This window comes from Hyperolius riggenbachi, chromosome 8 (assembly GCF_040937935.1).
Source record: "Hyperolius riggenbachi isolate aHypRig1 chromosome 8, aHypRig1.pri, whole genome shotgun sequence".
In the NCBI taxonomy this organism is placed as follows: domain Eukaryota; kingdom Metazoa; phylum Chordata; class Amphibia; order Anura; family Hyperoliidae; genus Hyperolius; species Hyperolius riggenbachi.
In genome coordinates this window covers 230,432,892-230,446,401 of record NC_090653.1, presented here as the reverse complement: position 1 = coordinate 230,446,401, position 13,510 = coordinate 230,432,892, and the positions used below count along the sequence as shown (strand labels likewise).

At 43.2% G+C, this 13,510-nt stretch overlaps 1 protein-coding gene across 11 annotated transcripts in view; it reads left to right on the top strand.

Annotated features, from left to right (window-relative positions):
* The window catches only part of HUWE1 (HECT, UBA and WWE domain containing E3 ubiquitin protein ligase 1), a 177,928-nt gene that overhangs the window by 57,070 nt on the left and 107,348 nt on the right, over positions 1-13,510 (top strand). For 10 of the 11 annotated variants that reach the window (XM_068248291.1, XM_068248288.1, XM_068248294.1 and 7 more), the window contains exons 5-11: positions 1,564-1,770; positions 6,276-6,428; positions 6,541-6,603; positions 8,242-8,319; positions 8,516-8,563; positions 8,675-8,743; positions 12,513-12,612. In XM_068248291.1, the coding sequence (XP_068104392.1) occupies positions 1,564-1,770; positions 6,276-6,428; positions 6,541-6,603; positions 8,242-8,319; positions 8,516-8,563; positions 8,675-8,743; positions 12,513-12,612 (718 nt within the window). The remainder of the gene's footprint in view (positions 1-1,563; positions 1,771-6,275; positions 6,429-6,540; positions 6,604-8,241; positions 8,320-8,515; positions 8,564-8,674; positions 8,744-12,512; positions 12,613-13,510) is intronic. The other variant, XM_068248292.1, reaches the window with a different exon arrangement.

Genomic DNA, 13,510 nt, shown 5'->3' with positions numbered 1-13,510 from the left:
TCTACAGCACATATCCAAACTGAGTATAGTACACATCAAAACAAAAAGGAAATTAAAAAAAAACCAGGAAAACCTTGTCATGCATGAAAACAATCTAAATGAGAATACTAACGGACTCAATCAAAAGGCCCAGTGTGCCCTGATACTTAGACTGTAGGCGTAGCCAGCTGTATTGATGGTGTGTCCCGTCCACCTAGCAAAGATTTATATAGCACTGAGCCAATCCCCACTAAAACAATAAAAACAGCCTTAAAGTATTGAGGTGGACAGCAGACAGCATCACCCAAGGGTTCCAAACTTCAGAGAACTTAGCAGGCTTCTCCTTTACTGAGGAGAGAATTTATACAAACCGATAAATATCCCGAGGTATGTATCGTGATGATAGAGGTGGAGGAAGAGACTTTACTTTAACGAGACAGATGTGTCTTAGCAACATATTGTGATACTTGGTGAGTGAAGCTACATTTTTGTGGAACAGAACAACCCAAGAGTCCACCCCCACCTCCAGAATTTCTAAGGCCAACAAACTAATTTTCCAAAACTCTTGTATGAAAGGGCATGACCACCAGTAGTGCAAGTAATCAGCCTGAAGTCCGCATCCTCAAACAGAAATCGGAGGCTATAAGCTTCCACTTATGGAGTTGCACGGGTGTTCTCTATACCATTTGAAAAAGATCTTATAACACCTCTCCTTGTACATAGAGTTAGAGGATGCTAATCTTCATTCTCATGTTTTCTAAAAACTGCTCTGCCATTTATCGATAGGGGCTATTGTCTGAGGCAGCCTGTTGTACCAGGTACCAGTAGGAAATTAAACCATTTATAGGTGAGAAATCTAGGAATTTAGACTAGAGTATCACTAACTCAGGAGTTACCCCAGTCTTGCTTATCTTCTGTGCGAACCCTTGTACTTGTTAGTATCTAAAGATCTCAGAGTTCAAGAGCCCCCGACTAACAGACAGGGATTCCCAGATGGGGTAATTTAATCTGTACTAAAGTCTTTCAGAGTTATCCATCAAGCATTCCTTTCAGTCCAAGCCTCATGGACACATCCAGGACCAAAGTCAAGATTACTAAATAGACTCCAAACTAGAGTGTCCCCTAGCAATCCCAAGTTTCTTAAGCAGTAGCTCTCTAAGTTTTAACAGAATCTTCAATATTAGGGAAAGCTGCTAAGGGGAACAGGCTCACCAGAGAAATTTCCAGGTCTATTCAGCGGGTATGTATCATTTATGAATTCTAATCATTATCAAATAATCTTTGCTTATTTAAAGTGAATTAAAACTCCCAAAAATAAATTCAATTTTAAGAAATAGAGCATGTAATTATATACCACCCACTTTCTTTCCTACAGAAATGTACCTCAGTTTTTTTCCCCTTAGTGAAGTAAAAGATAGGCACAGGAAGGGCAAAAGTGAGATCTGAGAATTTTTTTTTTTTTTATTTTTTTTTGATTATAGAATTCCAATTAATTTTAAGAACCCCAATGCAAATGTATTATTTGTAAACCTGCATTTAGAATAATGCAATCACAAGTATAACAGCTTTTCCTCTCATTGACAGTGTGAGCTCTATCACTGGGTAGACCTGTTGGATCGCTTTGATGGGATCCTGGCAGATGCTGGGCAGACAGTGGAGAATATGTCTTGGATGTTGGTGTGCGATAGGCCCGAAAAGGAGCAGCTCAAAGCACTCCTGCTGGCGGTCCTCAACTTCACTGCCCTGCTTATTGAATACAGTTTCTCTCGGCACCTCTACAGCTCCATCGAGGTATGTTTCTATCATTCACCATTTCCAAAGACCCAATTCTGACAAGGTTCATTCAAATTCATTTTAAATATAGTTACATATTGGTTTCCTGCTTTATGTATTTTCATTATCTGCAACATGCAGACACTAGACAGTCTTCGCTTTTTAAGAAGGGGATCTATCTTTTTTATTATTAGTAACTGTAGGCAGAGCCCGGACAAGGTCCTCCAGCACCCAAGGCTGAGACACTAAACACCCCCCCCCCCATCCGTCCCACGCCAGCCGTCACACACTGATTGCTATTAGACTAAGAGGGCCACCAACACCTTAATCTCTAGTTATCTGGCTTGCAGTCACTGCCATGTATCCCCTTTTATTATTTCTCTTTGCTTCAAACACATTAGGGGAATGATAGCCTAGTGAGTTGTGCCCTGAGGCTGGAGCCTCTCTCGCCTCTGCCCAGCCCTGACTGTAGGCACAGAATAAACTCTGCCATACTATCATTAGTGCCATCATATCCATGAGCGAACACGGCACATTTGTACTGCTTCTCCTCTGCTTGCATTGATTTATATTTTTTGGTTAGCTTGACAAGCCAAAGGGCCCGTTTCTACTGGCGCGGTTCCCCCGCTGAATCCGCGGAGTTTCCCCGTATGCAAATTGCGCAGGGAAACTCTGCCATAGGGAACAACGACACCGCTGGCCACATCGCATGCATGACACGGCTGATGGGATTCATCTCAGTATCCGCACACCAGGAAGTGACACCAAGCGTCTTGCAGATGCATGCGTCACAAGTGGAAACTAGCCCTTAAAGGGAAGGTTCAGGGAGGGTGGTTAAAAAATAAAAATCAATTTCCACTTACCTGGGGCTTCCTCCAGCCCGTGGCAGGCAGGAGGTGCCCTCGCCGCCGCTCCGCGGGCTCCCGGTGGTCTCCGGTGGCTGCTCCTGCGCAGTACAGCCCGGCGGACGTCCGATAACGTCAGCGCGCCGGCGTGGGACGCAGAAGTGCCGGGCCTTGGAGCGCAGAAGAGCCTGACCTGGCAGCCGGTCGGGTCGGCCACCGGGAGCCCGCGGAGCGGCGGCGAGGGCACCTCCTGCCTGCCACGGGCTGGAGGAAGCCCCAGGTAAGTGGAAATTGATTTTTATTTTTTAACCACCCTCCCTGAACCTTCCCTTTAAGGTAGTAATGGAACTCCTAAAGGCTTTTTGCTCGACGATCGAGTTGTCTTATATTTACATAATTTTTTTTTTGTTCCCTGACAAGTTTACTATGTAGATCAGCACAATAGATAAAATTCCTTGTACAACTAGCAATCTATCTAATTATGTCAATTATCCAGTTCAAATATTAGGGTGTCTACTTGTCAAACTTTTGACACAGTGTCTACTAAGGATGAGGGTGGAAAGGGTTGCTTTGCAGTGCATGGCCACACCCAATGACTGACCACCTGACTGTAAGCCGTCCTTTGTTCTTTTGCTGTGCGGAGAGGGTCAGTAAGCTGTAAAAAATGCTGGCTTTCACACTTTTTCATGATGGTAGTAAAATGTAATAATGTTAGCCAAACCTTTTCATGCAAATTGTATGCAGTTTTGTATGAGGCCAATAAAATGCACTTCCTGCTGTTTTAGATTTGCCCAATATCCAAGTATTTAAATGCCAGGGTAGTGTCTCAAAGGGAAGACCATGAGTAAGAATGCTAGTTGGGCTAATGTCTAATGGCATGAACAACTCTAGGAAGTGCACAATGATCTAAGAGTTCATCTCCTTCATGTGGATTCTTGTAGAGCATCCGTTCTTATGTTACTTTAACAATCTATAGTACAAGGAGAACTCTTCCATAGTCTGACCTCCCTCCACTTTGCTACATTACACTGTAGATCATTCTATCTGTACTCTTGATCTATTGAGTGATACTGGCAACACATGGGGTGTATGGTGTATGCAAATGCCCCTCGATACATTTTAATCGTATACGCAGGCGCAGTACAGTTCTGTTCCTCTACGGCAGGGAGTGTGGTCATGAGAACATATCTGATAATCTCTTGTCTGATATGTTCAGTGGGTGCTACGTGGCAATAGTGGGAGCAAGGAGGACTTGGGATACCTCTGGAGCTTTACTATAGTGTTCACGATATACAGGGTGCTATGTAGGAATAGTGTTAGGTACAGAACTATGCATCCTTCATTGAGCAAAATAACAGATATTGTTGTTTATAATATTCACAATTTATACATTGTGAGTATTCATCCTATAGAAAGAAAAACAGGAAGTTGATTTTTTTAAATCTTTTGCTTTAATTTTGACTTGTAGATGTTTGGTTGTGGTTAGTACCAGGGCTTTGGAGTCGGTACAAAAATCCACCGACTCCGACTCCTCAGTTTAGGATTCCACCGACTCCGACTCCAACTCCTCTAATTTGCATATTACAATCTTGTTTATTAAAAGTATGTAACCTGAAATTTGTCTCTTAACTGCCAACGCTTAGGAATTTTAAAAGACAACTGAAGTGAGAAGGATATGGAGACTGCCATATTTATTCCCTTTAGTCATAGACTAGTCCTTGGTAAGAGTACTTGTAAAAGGTACAGACCAGAACAAAGAACATCTATCAGGCCCTAGGCAATGTAACTGTGGGTACATGTAAGAGTGATGTGCAGGTACTCTGCAGGGGAATAAGGGGATTCTTCCTCTTACACATTCTTCATGTACAATCTGAACCAGGTTTATGGGTGATAGACAACATCTCTGTGTTCAATGTGCACAACATTCTCAGTGGATTCCCTGCAGCTCTGTGGAGAGTGCATATGTAGAGTATAGTACTACTGTGTAACAAAGTAAACCTGAGACAGATTAAATTAAAGTTTTTTACATACCTGGGGCTTCCTTCAGCCCCCTTCAGGCCAATCAGTCTCTTGCTGTCCTCCTCAGCTACCTGGATCTTCTGCTATGAGTCCAGGTACATGAGCCAGTCTGGCGTAGTGCGCATGCACACTCTCCGCCACCGGGAGCGTACTACACCTGTGCAGCACTATTGCGCAGGTGCAGAACTCTCCTGGCTGTGGAAGCGGCATGCGGCCGGACTGCGCTGACTGGCTGAATTACCAGGACTCCTAGCAGAAGATCCGGGTGGTGGAGGAGGACAGCGAGGGACTGATTAGCCTGAAGGGGACTGGAAGAAGCCCCAGGTATGTATAACACTTTTCTTTTCATCCTTCTCAGGGACCATTTAATTCGTAGTCACCAAACCAAATTTTAACAACGTATCATTATTTGATTTCATGAGAAAAGTACATTTGCATAAATCGGAATCAACGCAGAATTATTTCCATCTCATTGACCATCTCTATTAGTGACACGGCTGCACATCAGGCTTTATTTTTACAGCAAAGATGTTGTTTAGTATATATAAGAGATTCCTGTGTACACATCATATATACTGTACAGTCACAATCAGATGTGTATATCTGACTTTAAAAATACGGGTACTGCTTTATTGAAGTATCACAAGTAACTAATTTTGATTGGTTTATTTCATTTTTGTGGACTAAGCACAGCTATTATTGTATATATAAATTATTTATGATGACTATTATCTGAGAAATAGAACATTTTATCATATTTTCTATTTTAATTACAGTTTAAGTTCATTAGGAGTCGGAGTTGGTGCATTTTTTTTCCTGACTCCGACTCCAGGCACCCAAAATTGCCCCGACTCCATGACTCCGACTCCACAGCCCTGGTTAGTACAGGAAGTGAGCTGCAGCTTATGGTCCATGAAGTGGGCTGCATCTGCAAGGTGCAGCTTATGATCCATGAAGTGGGCTGCCTCAGCAAGGTGCAGTTTATGGTCCTTAAAGTGAGGTGCATCAGCAAGGTGCAGTTTATGGTCCTTAAAGTTAGGTGCATCAGCAAGGTGCAGTTTATGGTCCATCAGGAAAGTCAACAGCATCTGCATGATGCAGTCCATCAGATTTTAAGCCTTGTAAAGATAATTGTGTACCCGAATATGAGCCTCCCTATTTATTTCAGGTGACCGTTTGATATCTGTATAGACCTGTCTGTAGCCCTTCTGCTTACTTCATCCACAGATATACCAACAAATAAGTTGGATTTTTTGAATCCTTGCTATTGATTTCTCTTGCAGCAGTAGGCTTCCTTCTCTCCCCTGCCCTCTCCTTGCCACAGGAGTAAACTTGTCTAGTGAATAGAAATCATAGATTAAACAAAAGTATAGTATCTGCATGGGGATTTTTTACTCCAAACAACTTTTCCTAGAAGTAAGGCGCTGACTGTTTGCAGTTGAGCTGGAATCGCCTATCGAATTTTAGGACAGTCATGAAGGGATGATCCAGCCACTGAAAGATCTTACTCAAAGGTCTATTCTTAAGCATGCACTTGTTTTGTGACAGCGTGCAGATTTAGAAGCAGTGAATAGGAATTGGGAAAATGGGACATCCACTAATGGTGACATCTTAAAAGCAGTTCATTGCTCAACTTTCTTTCTTTTGGTTTTTCTTTAGCACCTGACAACGTTGCTCGCATCTTCAGACATGCAAGTGGTACTGGCTGTGCTAAACCTTCTCTATGTCTTCAGCAAAAGATCTAATTATATTACTCGTTTGGCTTCTGACAAAAGAACACCCTTGTTATCACGACTCCAGCATCTAGCAGAGGTAAGCTCATCATACCAAGCTCAAGACACTTACTTTCCATGTAGAATGTCCTGCATGGGTTGATCACATTTTTGGGGGTACTTATCACTCACCTACCTGTTCTTCCTTTCAGAGCTGGGGAGGAAAAGAGAATGGCTTTGGTCTTGCTGAGTGCTGCAAAGACATGCTGATGTCGGTAAGATCACTGTTTAATGTATTACATCATAGTTTGGTAAAGTGGGTATTATTTAAAGCAGGCCTGTACCTATCTTTATAACACCATGTTTAATCCACACCTAAAATAAGCATTAATGATGTTACTGAGACATTGGAACCAAAGGATAGCATTTCCATTGTTGGCCCCATGATTACTTCTAAGGTGTTAAGAGTGAAAATAAGGTTATTCACCCTGACAGCACACAGTAATGCAAAAACGCTTAGCGTTCCATGCCTTCTCATTCTGACGTGTTTGTCAGAATTTGTATCACAGCTTGGAATATTTGTGTTCTCCATGTCTCAGTGAGATTGTTCCTGTGCAGGAAGTTAGGGGAAATAAGGACCACACACTTTTTCCATCTAAAGACACTACTGTTGTGTGATAACTTGTAGTTGAAATCTAGTGGTAGGTAATGGGTGGCAGAGTATTTTTTTTTTCACTAGTGGTGGTTGCTGTACTGTTAGACAAGCAGTGCAGTGGTGCATGGGGAACCTTAGTCTCACGATTTGTAGTTGACGTAGCATTACCTGTTTGCTTCATTAAGTGCATCAAAAAAGTAATTTGTACCTCCTGCATAGGATGTTGTAAGTCATCAAGCCCTCCCTCCGAAAACCCACTCTCCCCACGTGTTGCACACACTGTGCAATCTGTTAGTTGTCCTCTCATCTTCCAAATCAAGTGGGCAGATATTATGGGTGGCTTTCTGTAGACGAAGAGTGCAACTTAATTGGTTGGCGACGGATTCCAATATTGCATCTGAACGTTCTGCCTCCCAGCCTAATTGCCAGCTTCCTTCAGTAGTCAGGGAAGGACATTACTTATGATGTATACAATTAACAAGGCAGACTGGAGGGGCGCAACTCTCGTATTACAGCATCCTAGGCAGGTGGGCTATTTACTTTTTGTGGTAAACTTTGAGGCAATCTGACAATTGTACTTGCATGCACAAGTACGGTGATTCTTTAATGGTGTATGTTAATGAATCCCTAGGGGCCATGTCACACAGGTATCTGAGTTGCTGGCAGCTGCAACTGGACTGCTTTATATTTTAGTGTAGTTGCTAGCTACTACTTGCTATGAATGGCAACTCCATCACCTATGTGACATGACCCCTTGTGTATTACAGTAGGGGGGAAAAAGTTAAAATTTTAACTTTTGTCACACGTTTCCTATGATAAAATACTTTTTTGGAGCAATATTCATTTGTGGAATCCATTGTAAAGATTGTGAGCATTGGGCTAGACATTTAGCTGCTTATAAATAAACCCTGTCAGAAAAATCCTGTAATAGCATTGGCCCCTTTAACTTTTTGATCCCAAATGTACAAGCTTGATTTCATGCTTTAGTGATATACCTGTGATAGATAAGTGTTCAAGTACTCCTGGCCAATAGCTGACAATTTTTGGGCACGACAAACTAAAACTCCAAAAATCTGCATTAACCTGATTACATTTTGGACACAATGAGGCTGTATTACTGGTGCAGTGAAAACTGGAGCAAATGTGGAGCAGTTGCCATAGAACACCCAATTAGAAACCTAGTTTTATTTAGCAAATAAAACCTGATTGGTTGCTTGTGGGCAACTGGTCAACAACACTTTGTTCTTTATTTCTCCAGAAATATCCGCCAAGCGCTACCACGCTCCATTTTGAATTTTATGCAGAACCAGGGTCCGAAGTGAAAATTGAAAAAAGGGTGAGTCTCGGGTGGCTTTAGGTGCTCATACTAGCTCTTGTTTTTGCATGCAGCTGGTTAGCAGTACTTGATCTGAAAATAATAATAATAATAATAAATTAGTCTGAAAATACAAGACATTCCACATGAATACATTTCATATTGGAAAGCGTTAAATGTTTTTGTCTATTAATATTTTTTACTTTTCTACCCCCAGACATCCAGTAACACACTACATTATATACACATAGAAGAACTTGATAAGGTAATAACCCAGCACAGCTGTTTATGCCATACAAATATACATAGGTATATATTTCAGACAATTGGGAAACCTTTCTTTATGCCACCTTATATTGAATGTCTTTCTCTCTAGATATCCGAAAGTCCCTCAGAAATTATGGAGTCGCTCACTAAATTGCACAGCATTCCCAAGGACAAACAGGTAACTGTGTTGTGTATTAATGCTTTTTAACCTTTTACAGGTGGTGTCGAGCGAATGAAATTAGCACAGAGCTCAGCTGTCATAGGACAGCTGAATATTGGCAAAACTGCAATCGTGGAGGAGGGATGTTAAAATATATGCCCTGGCAAAGAAGTCTCCAAGCAGGGCTTCGATTTCAATAGAGCGCTTTCGGAACAAGTTGAAGTGGCTTTTGACAGCTTATACTCCAAAGCAGCTACTTCACTTTATCTAATTTTTGAGTGTACATCCTTGTTTAATCCTGATTCCTCTGTTTCTCGGTTCTCTTGAAGGCACTTGCTGTCATGTACATGCAGAGCAGTGGTGTATATGACAGCCAGGTGTGCTTAATATTAAATGTTATCACTTGACACTTGCTGAGGGGTAGTTGAATGTCATGGCCATATAAAACTCCCATGAGTTTTCTACAGGAGGCGCTTAAAATTGCCTTTTTTTTTGTATATCCATATTTGACTTTAACGTCAGGTGTGCAACCTACTACAACTTCCTCTCTTCCTTAGCTCTGGGCTATTAACTGGCACTTCCTGCAGGTTTATATGCTAGAGAGCTTGGCCATATGTGCACTCTCCATTCCCCACTCATAATTGTCCTCCATAGTTTCTCCACATTATAAAACGTAACCATTTCTGAAAACCGGTGTTAGCAGTGTACACCTTTTGCGCATAATATCTGAAGCACGTGTATTATGCTACATACACACTTGAAAGATAAATGAAAGATATCAGACCAATTTTACCCCCTTCCATGTAATATGAGAGCCATACTCTACAGTCTATTCTATGGCGCTGAACTCCACATCAGATAAAAATCTTTGCAGGATGCTCTACACAAAGATGCCCGTACACATTCAAAAGATCTTTATCTGCAAAAGATCTGTTCCTGCAAAAGATCCATTCCTGCGAAATGCATTCATAGTCTGATATCTGCAGATCCTCATACACGCCTTGTTTAACAGACATTCATCTGCAGATTAGATCCACCAGGATGGATTTTCAGATCTGCAAATGATTATCAGATATGCAGATGAAGTCTGTTAAACAAGGTGTGTATGAGGATCTGCAGATATCCTACACTATGAATGCATTTTGCAGGAACAGATCTTTTGCAGATAATAATCTTTTGAATGTGTACGGGCAACTTTGTGTAGAGCACCCTGCAAAGATTTTTATCTGATGGGGAGTTCAGCTCAATAGAATAGACTGTGTAGGTATGGCTCTCATACTACATGGAAGGGGGTAAATTGGTATGATATCTTTCATTTATCTATCAAGTGTGTATACACCATTAGTAGTAATCAAAAATGTGTGGGCAAATGCTTTCCAGATATTCTGAAATGCATTTAATAAACTAGAGATATGTATTTTTATGATTTTTTTTTTTTAGTCACACAATGTTTGAGTATATGTTGAAGGGAAGGTTCAGGGATGCTGTAAAAAAAACAAAAATCCAAATCCACTTACCTGGGGCTTCCTCCAGCCCGTGGCAGGCAGGAGGTGCCCTCGTCGCGGCTCCGCAGGCTCCCGGTCTCCTCCGGTGGCGCGCCCGACATGGCCAGGCCGGCTGCCAGGTCGGGCTCTTCTGCGCTCCAATGTGCGGCTCACTGGTGCGCGCTGACGTCATCGGACGTCCTCCGGGCTGTTCTGCGCAGGCTCAGTAGTTCTGAGCCTGCGCAGTACAGCCCGGAGGACGTCCGATGACGTCAGTGCACACCAGTGAGCCGCACATTGGAGCGCAGAAGAGCCCGACCTGGCAGCCGGCCTGGCCAGGTCGGGCGCGCCACCGGAGGAGACGTGGAGCCGCGACGAGGGCACCTCCTGCCTGCCACGGGCTGGAGGAAGCCCCAGGTAAGTGGATTTGGATTTTTGTTTTTTTCACAGCATCCCTGAACCTTCCCTTTAAGAACTTAACCAGCTGAGCGGTCTGGACGAGCTCAGCTCGTCCAACACCGCCAGCGGCTGCCGCTCAGGCCCTGCTGGGCCGATTTTAACGAAATAAAAAGCAGCACACGCAGCCGGCACTTTGCCAGCCGCGTGTGCTGCCTGATCGCCGCCGCTCTGCGGCGATTCGCCGCGAGCAGCGGCGAAAGAGGGCCCCCCTAGCCGCCTGAGCCCAGCGTAGCCGGAACAAAAAGTTCCGGCCAGCGCTAAGGGCTGGATCGGAGGCGGCTGACGTCAGGACGTCGGCTGACGTCGATGACGTCACTCCGCTCATCGCTATGGCGACGATATAAGCAAAACAAGGAAGGCCGCTCATTGCGGCCTTCCTTGTTTATTCTGGGCGCCGGAGGCGATCGGAAGATCGCCTCCGGAGCGCCCTCTAGTGGGCTTTCATGCAGCCAACTTTCAGTTGGCTGCATGAAATAGTTTTTTTTTTATTTAAAAAAAACCCTCCCGCAGCCACCCTGGCGATTTAATCAGAACGCCAGGGTGGTTAAAGTGGATCCGAGATAAACTTTTACTCATTGCAGAATTGTGTTCCTTACATATAGTTTATAGGGCATTCTTCAAGCCAAATACATTTTGTTTTGTTTTAATACTCTAATTCCCTATAAACTAAACAAGCCTCGCCCACAGCTTCAGAGTGCCTTGGCCTTCTCAGACTCATGTAGCAAGGGCTTATGGGATTGTATACAATGAACAGAGGCGCCAAAAGTATAAGATTAGATTAAATGAGCTTAAAAACCAACTTAAATGGCAAAATTGAAGGAGGAAGTGGTGGTCTTACCTCCCTCAAGCAGACACGACAACGACTGCGATTCAGACAGTCAAACACATTTATTAGGAACTCCAAAAAGAAATGCAACGCGTTTCGCAGGTTCAACCCCGCTTCATCAGGCAATATAGGGAGGAGTATCAAACAATCTGCACAAGGATTCAAATTAAGCGCCAGACAGAGGCGCTTAATTTGAATCCTTGTGCAGATTGTTTGATACTCCTCCCTATATTGCCTGATGAAGCGGGGTTGAACCTGCGAAACGCGTTGCATTTCTTTTTGGAGTTCCTAATAAATGTGTTTGACTGTCTGAATCGCAGTCGTTGTCGTGTCTGCTTGAGGGAGGTAAGACCACCACTTCCTCCTTCAATTTTGCCATTTAAGTTGGTTTTTAAGCTCATTTAATCTAATCTTATACTTTTGGCGCCTCTGTTCATTGTATACAATTTTGAGTCCACCCTTGGTGGAGGGTTGCTACCCTTTCTTCCTGTCTACAGAGAGCGACTTCTTAATCCTGAGTGGGGTCAGGACAATCTCCCCACCTGCCTTTACAGTGGTTGCCTGCTGGTGACCCTGACTTGTGAGTATTTAGCAATACAAACTTATTGCCACCTTGTCCAGTACGAATTACACTATTGGGGCTCTTGGTGTTCCCTGTTTTTAAGGGCTTATGGGAGCTCAGTCTGGGCAGGAGGAGGTTACTAGCCAGAGATTGCAGAGGGGAGGACGACGACAGGGGATTGAGCTGAGGGCTGCAGATGCTATCAGCTTGCCTATGTGTAATGTGACAAACAGGATAAACAGGAATAAATAATCATAAACTGTTGAAGCGGTTTGCAGCTAGATTTGCTGTGTAAACTATCTAAACTTTAGAAAAGATATATAGACAAGTTACTTGTCCTAGTTAGTTTTTCATCTCGCATCCGCTTTAAGTTATTGGGCTGTTGCGTTAGTTGATTTGTGATTTGATTTTTGTTCTACAACTGTTACATTTTGTTTTCTCTTTCTCTGCTTTTAGATGCTTTTATTTACTCACATACGACTGGCACATGGTTTTTCTAATCACAAGAAACGACTACAAGCAGTGCAAGCAAGACTGCATGCAATCTCTATATTAGGTATGTATTGCTTGTTCTCACAGTCAGTTATCGTCAAGCCAGGAATTACAGCTCTAGTGCATTTAACGGACAATGAGAGGGATATGGAGGCTGCCATATTTCTTTCCTTTTAAACTTGTCTGCAGTAGTGCCGGAATCGCACCAGAAACAAGCATGCAGCTAATCTGGTCAGATCTGACAATGTCAGAAACACCTGATCTGCATATGCTTGTTCAGGGTCTATGGCTAATATTAGAGGCAGAGGATCAGCAGGGCTGCCAGGAAACTTGTATTGTTTAAAAGGAAATAAATATGGCAGCCTCCATATCCCTCTCATTACAGTTGTCACAAGCTCAGTTCTCCTGATTTTCCATTTAAATGAAGCAGTCGAGAAGTGGTGGTTTCTGCCTCCAACAGGCAGCGTTGGCTGGGAATGAAGTGTTATTTTCAGGGGGTCTCTCTCAGGACAATTGGGATAAAGAAGCACCCAGATAAAAACTAGATTATGAAAAAACATAAAAATTCAAACAAAAAGATGAGGTGGCTTACCTCAAACAACAATCTCTTGAGATAAATGTACTAAATCACAGGCAACGCATTTCACGGGTGCAAGCCCGCTTCCTCAGGCCAATGCTGAAATAGATGAGCCAATAGATATAAGGACCCTGTACAGAAGCGCCGTAGCTTCTAGGACTAGAGACTGCATCGAGCAAATGACAGAAAAAGCCAGTACCGACGTTTGAAAAGCACTGGCCATTCATTTGGATGGACATCTCTTGTGATGAGCGCCACGACCTTTTAACGACCGGTTCAGGCTCGCCTGAATCAGCCCTTAGGGCCTGTAGCGTTTTGCGCAGTTGATTTTACCGTGGTTAGTGCGTTAAAATTACTGGGCACTTCCGCAATTTCAGAGCAATCG